Source organism: Squalius cephalus (genome assembly GCF_949319135.1).
Source record: "Squalius cephalus genome assembly, chromosome: 4".
Classification (NCBI taxonomy): Eukaryota; Metazoa; Chordata; class Actinopteri; order Cypriniformes; family Leuciscidae; genus Squalius; species Squalius cephalus.
Window position 1 is genome coordinate 31,616,804 of NC_137125.1, and position 7,046 is coordinate 31,623,849.

The window sequence follows — 7,046 nt, forward strand, 5'->3', positions numbered from 1 at the left end:
AGTAGCTGCAGCTCAGAAACAAGTCAGTACAGTTCATTTTATGATGGTTCATATCGGAAAGAGAATCATCTTCTCTCTGGTGAGGAATTTCACATTTCTGTAGGGTTGTACATAGATGATTTTGAGATATGTAATCCCTTGGGTACCTCTAGAAAAAAACACAAGATTTGTGGTATCTATTGGGTGATTGCTAATCTACCTCTTAAATATAGATCATCTCTTTCGTCTATCTATCTTGCAACTTTGTGTTATAGTAGTGACATCAAAACTTTTGGATATGATAGGATTCTTGAGCCTCTTCTGAAAGATATTGAGGTGCTTGAAAATCAGGGCCTTTATGTACAGAAACTAGGAGCAAGTGTAACTGGCACACTTCTTTATGTATCGTCTGATAACCTTGGTGCACACTCATTAGCTGGGTTTCAAGAAAGTTTCAGTGCAGGGAAGGTCTGTAGATTTTGTTTAGCTGATCGTGAGAATATACAAGATTATGAAGTAAAAAGTGGAAAATTTCCATTGAGGACCCAATAGTCCCTCGATAACTGTTTGTCTGAACTGCAGCAAAATGAAAGATTGACAATTGTTGATGGAGTGAAGCAAGGCTGTGCATTGAACAAATTGTCTTATTTTCAAACTGCAAGAGGATTCCCTCCAGACCTCTTGCATGATATATTTGAGGGAATAGTTCCGGTGTAGCTGGGGATTTGTTTAAAGGATTTAATTTCGAGAAAATGTTTCACACTGGATCAATTGAACAATGTAATTCAGACATTTCCTTATAGATTTGCTGATAGACTTAACAGACCTCAAAAAATATCACAGACCTTTCGTGTAAAAGGATCAATTGGAGGTAACAGTCATGAAAATTGGACCTTGCTACGGTTGCTACCTCTCATGATTGGCCATTTAGTGCCTGAGGATAACAAAACATGGGGCATTCTTATGGATTTAAAGGACATTGCTGAACTATTGTGTAGCTCAAAGTTCACAGATGAACCTTTATGCTACTTGGAATGTAAAATCTCAGATCACAGGAACTTACTCCAGGAGGTTTTTCCAGACTTCAGACTGAGACCTAAGCACCATTTTATAGAACATTATCCACACCTTGTCCGGTGCTTCGGTCCCTTGGTGGATTTTTGGACTATTCGCTTTGAGGCAAAGCATAGTTTTTTTAAAAAGGTTGTGAGAGATGTAAACAATTTTAAAAACATTCTTCTCACCTTGTCCAGACACCATCAGCTCTTTCTTGCCTACCAACTTGAAATGCCAACTGTCTTCAAACCTGACTTGGAGGTGGTGAATGTCACCAATGTTTCACCGGACATTTTGGATTTTTCAATCAAGACAGCTATTCGACAAAAGTACAACACTGTAAAGTCTGTGGGTCTTACGTCTAGTGCATCCTTGCATGGAACTAAATATACTGAGGGCATGGTTGTATCTTTTGGTCAGACTTGTGGGCTTCCAGACTTTGGGAAAATAGTGAAAGTACTTATTGTAGCACAGAAGGTGTCATTCATAGTCCAACATTTCACAGCCTGGTATATGGAGCACCTCCGATGCTTTGAACTGTGCATGAGCATGACCTCTGAAATTTCCATCATAGACCCTCAGGACCTGAACGACTACTCTCCACTTTCGCTCTACACCATTCGAGGAAAACAATACATATCACATCATTTCACACATGTTTTAGTGCTTTAGTAGTCTACACAATGAGTCTATACAGTTAGCATGATGTTAGCTCTTAACTGCTGGATCATGCTAGTCGTTCAAACTTGTGGGTCTGGGGTGATTTGTGCCAAAGGGCTTGGGTTAAGTTGTGCCAGATCCAGACCACCTAGACCTACATACTCACAGGGGATAATATTGAGAAGTGAGGAGATGGGCATGCCTCATCATTGTTTGACTTAGGCCTGCCTGCTATTTGTTTAATTTAGCTAACACTGATTTCAGTTTTGAGTTTGCACTATGTTATTAAAGAGAAGTTTTATTCCGTTTTTAAGTGGCCTATGTCACAATAGTATGTTTAGAAATTAGCCTAGTCACTTTATTCTTATATGTTACATAATTGACAGACAGCGCTATGTCAACAGGCATCTATTGCCAAAGCCTTTTTGCCTGAAATGATTCACAAATAATATATATTGTGTTGCTATGGTGCTCTAAATGGTTGCTAGGGCGTAGCTTGATAGCTTCATAATGATCCTGAGAGACTGATTGGTCGTCTGAGTAAAATGAGCCCGCCCCCTTGTCTCTATGACACTGTGATCCAGAGTTATGTTCAATACAAAATCCCTATGCAATTGACCATAGTAGGAAAAACGCATGCTATGGTATTCCAGGGTGACAATATCTAAATAAACCTTAAATGAGCAATTTTGTATTGAATTTGTTTTGCTTTCATATAGCATTACAGTTCATAACATTAAAATGTTCTGTTTTACTTCAGAAATCACTGGCACAATTTACCCCAATGTATTCCCCTAAAGGCACAACTTCCCCCGCACCAGGGGCAAGTTGTGCCATGAGACCACTTTTTCCCCAAAAGCTATATTTCTGAAACAATTTATTTCAGATCCAAAGTTATTGTTCTCAGGGATGCACCACATCCTGAAATATATGTACATCGTTAAGTTGAAGGAATTACTGCCATGGCCTCACTTTAAAGTCACTTTGAGTAAAAACTGGCACAACTCACCCCGCTTTCCCTACAGTCAATAGCCTACTCATCTGGATTGAAGCAGCAAACATTAAGTGTAAAAGTAAAAAAATGACATAACATTATTTAATATTTGAATCAAAGCTTATATAGTGTTTTGACATTGACAACCACAACCAAAAAGTGCATTTTACCTCAAACTTGCGACTAGTTAACTTTCTAAAAAAGGCGCAATCGCTTCTCGGGTCGACATTAACACACTGACAAAATTATATTCAGAATTTAAAATATTTTGATACCACTTTTTAATGTGTGATTGTAAGGTGTTCACGAGATAGAGATACTAACCTTTAGCGAACTTGCTTTCAACGTCGAACGAACACTCGTTCTCATGGAGACACGGTGTGCACGGAGGGGAGGGGCTGTGTGTGTGTGTGTGTGTGTGTGTGCACGCGCATGTGAGAGATGCATGAGTGACAGAGATGGAGGGAGAGCAGGGAAAGGAAATGCAGCTGAACGAATACGCTGCGTGTTTTAAATAGCGTTAAAAAATGAAAGACCTTGACAAAGACGAAAACTAAGGACATTTACTCTATAATTTTATTTTATTTTAGTTAGTTTTGCCAAACACACATTACAGTTTTAGTTAGTTATCGTTTTTTTGTAATGCCTCGTTTTTATTTTTATTTCAGTTAACGACAATGTTTTTTCCCACCTAGTTTTCGTTTTTTCGTTAGTTTTCGTTAACGATTATAACCTTGGTCCTATCTCGGACATTTTGACTCGGTCCGAGACAGGACCCATCGACAACATTTCTGTGTCCACCACTCTAGTTTATCCAAAACAAACCAGAAAACGGATTCAGTGCTAAATACCGGAATTCTCCTTTAAGAGTCCCCTCTGGTCTGTCATTTTTTGCAGATTTCGAACTCGCAGAGGAGAGCAGTTGTCCTTCTTGGCCTGTCTTACTTCCTTAAAGAGGATCCCTCAAATTTTTACAAGACCTGTGATGTATGTGAGGCATCTACTGTATATTATTTGTCATTTTACATTATTTTTTTTTACATGGACATTGATGTGTAGGTTATGCAAAGCTTATGAGTCGTATAAACTAGTTCAATACTCACTCACACACTAACACTCACTCACTCATACATACACACACACACACACACACACACACACACACACACTCATTCACTCACTCACACACATGGAAATGGACATTGATGTGTAGGTTATGCAAAGCTCATGAGTCATAGAAACTAGTTCAATTCACACTCACTCACACACACACACACACACACACACACTGAGGAACAAATTCTGCTTTGTGATCTGTTTTATTATTTTGTTCTCATTAGCCGACTGATGAAGAAGACGAGATGCTCAAAGGGATGGAGATCGGGATCCTGGTGGTCACAGAGGAGAATCCTGGGAACCTTCTCCCAAAGGAGATCATTGATGTGGCGCTGGTTTTGGAAGAGGAAATAGTTCTTCATGACCTGAAGGATGTCCCCAACGCCTTTGCCCTTCTAATTGGTCTGCTGTACGCCCTTAACATAGACTATCCTAAGGACCTGAAGTATACCTTCGAGGTAATCCAAAAGGTAATCAAGAATATAGGAGGAGACGCATGCTCATCAAGAGTACATGGACTCCGGAACAGACTCCTGTGTAAAACACCCTAAAACTTTGTCAAGCAGCTGATGTGAGGGAAGTGTGCACTCACACTGGAGTGGAATTGAGTTCTGAGATTGTTTGTTTGAGATTGTAAGCTTTTTCTGGTTTCTGTATACTAAAACTAAATAGCATTGTTCCCAATCGTTCCTGTGCCATACAATCATATGGAATCTAAATGGATTGTTGCTCACCTGTCAACTGCATTGTTGGAAAGTTAACTGTCAGGCAGCTGATGTTTTCTTAAACTGATGTTTGTGTGTGTTGGAGGGAAAGTATTATCAGGCTCACTCACACACACACACACACACACACACACACACACACACACACACACACTCACTCACACTTACACTCACTCACACACTCATTCACTCACTCACATACACTCATTCACTTGAACTCATACACACACACTCACGCACTCACACTCATACACATACACTCACTTGCTCACACACTCATTCACGCATTCACTCAATTCAACTCACACACACACTCAAGCACTTACACTCACTCACGCACTCACTCGCATACAATCACTCACTCACTTGACCTCATACACACACAAGCACTCACACACATACTACACTCCCTCGTTCACACACTCATTCACGCATGCACTCACTTCAACTCACACTCACGCACTTACACTCATTCACTCGCGCACTCACTTGAACTCATACACACACAATCACTCACACTCATACACTCACTCGCTCACACACTCATTCACGCATGCACTCACTTCAACTCACACTCACTCACACACTCACACAGACTCATAGACTCACTCATTAATGCACACTCATGCACTCGAACTCCCACGCACACACAATCACTCATACACTCACTCGAACTCCCATACACACACACACACACACACACACACACACACACACACACACACACACACACACACACACACACACTCACTCATACTCACACACTCGAACTCCCATACACACACACACACTCACACACATACACTCCCTCGCTCACACACTCATTCATGCATGCACTCACTTCAACTCACACTCACTCACACACTCACACAGACTCATAGACTCACTCATTAATGCACACTCATGCACTCGAACTCCCACGCACACACAATCACTCATACACTCACTCGAACTCCCATACACACACACACACACACACACACACACACACACACACACACACACACACACACACACTCACTCATACTCACTCACTCGAACTCCCATACACACACACACACACATACACTCCCTCGCTCACACACTCATTCATGCATGCACTCACTTCAACTCACACTCAAGCACTTACACTCATTTACTCGCGCACTCACTTGAACTCATACACACACAATCACTCACACTCATACACTCACTCGCTCACACACTCATTTACGCATGCACTCACTTCAACTCACACTCACTCACGCACTCACACAGACTCAGAGACTCACTCACTCATGCACACTCATTCACTCATGCACTCAAACTCCCATACACACACACTCACTCATACTCACTCACTTGAACTCACACACACACACTCACTCACACACACTCACACTCTTTAATAACAAAATGATTAATTTAATAACAAATGATCGTTGCGACGGAAGCAAATCAATCAAAACTAACTTTAGATGGAAAATAACTTAACTCTGCTATAAAGCCAAAACAATCTCTGTTACCTTAAATTATACGCTTATCTCTGTGAAGCTGCTACAATCTACGTTGTTAAAAGCGCTATATAAATGAAGATGACTTGACTTGACTTGACTCTTACACTTCTTGATTGGAGTCCTGAGGGTTTTTTTGTCTCATGTGTAAAACACTAAAACTAAATGGTATAATTGTTCAGGCAGCTGATGTTTTGTTAAACTGATGTTTGTGTGTGTTGGAGGGAAAGTATTATCAGGCTCACTCACACACACACACACACACACACACACACACACACACACACACACACACACACACACACACACACACACACACACACTCACTCACACACTCATTCACTCACATACACTCACACTCATTCACTTGAACTCATACACACACACTCACACTCATACACTCACTTGCTCACACACTCATTCACGCATGCACTCACTTCAACTCTCACTCACTCACACAGACTCATAGACTCACTCACTCATGCACACTCATGCACTCGAACTCCCACGCACACACAATCACTCATACACTCACTCACTCGAACTCCCATACACACACACTCACTCATACTCACTCACTTGAACTCTCACACACACACAATCACTCACTCACACACACTCACACTCTTACACTTCTTGATTGGAGTCCTGAGGGTTTTTTTTGTCTCCTGTGTAAAACACTAAAACTAAATGAAGTTTTATGTAACAAAGTTCGGGAGGAGCTTGTTCAGGTAATCATCCAATCAGCACAAGAAGAAGCCAGTATAAATAAAGCCTTCCCTTACCTCCTGTCTCATGACAAATTTCTCAGCATCCCGCCACCACCCCATCACCTCACATTCAGATGGGTCTGCTCATTGATACCCATGATCTATACATTCATAGCGGGGAGTACTCTGGGGTCGGGCCGAATTCCGAGCTCGGAGCCCTCCCCCCGGACAGCAAGCCAAATACGCATTATAATATTACATCAGATTTCATTAACATGTGAACTCGTGAAATGGTATAATTGTTCATAATTGT

General features: G+C 41.1%; 1 protein-coding gene across 1 annotated transcript; it reads left to right on the forward strand.

The window, feature by feature from the left end:
- The first annotated feature begins 3,657 nt into the window (after window positions 1–3,657).
- On the forward strand, window positions 3,658–4,382 carry LOC307157494 (uncharacterized protein). The gene is made up of 2 exons (XM_079869413.1): window positions 3,658–3,676; window positions 4,030–4,382. The coding sequence occupies exon 2, from the start codon at window positions 4,051–4,053 to the stop codon at window positions 4,354–4,356; it is 306 nt and encodes a 101-aa protein (XP_079725539.1). The 5' UTR covers window positions 3,658–3,676; window positions 4,030–4,050; the 3' UTR covers window positions 4,357–4,382.
- The last annotated feature ends 2,664 nt before the right edge of the window (window positions 4,383–7,046 follow it).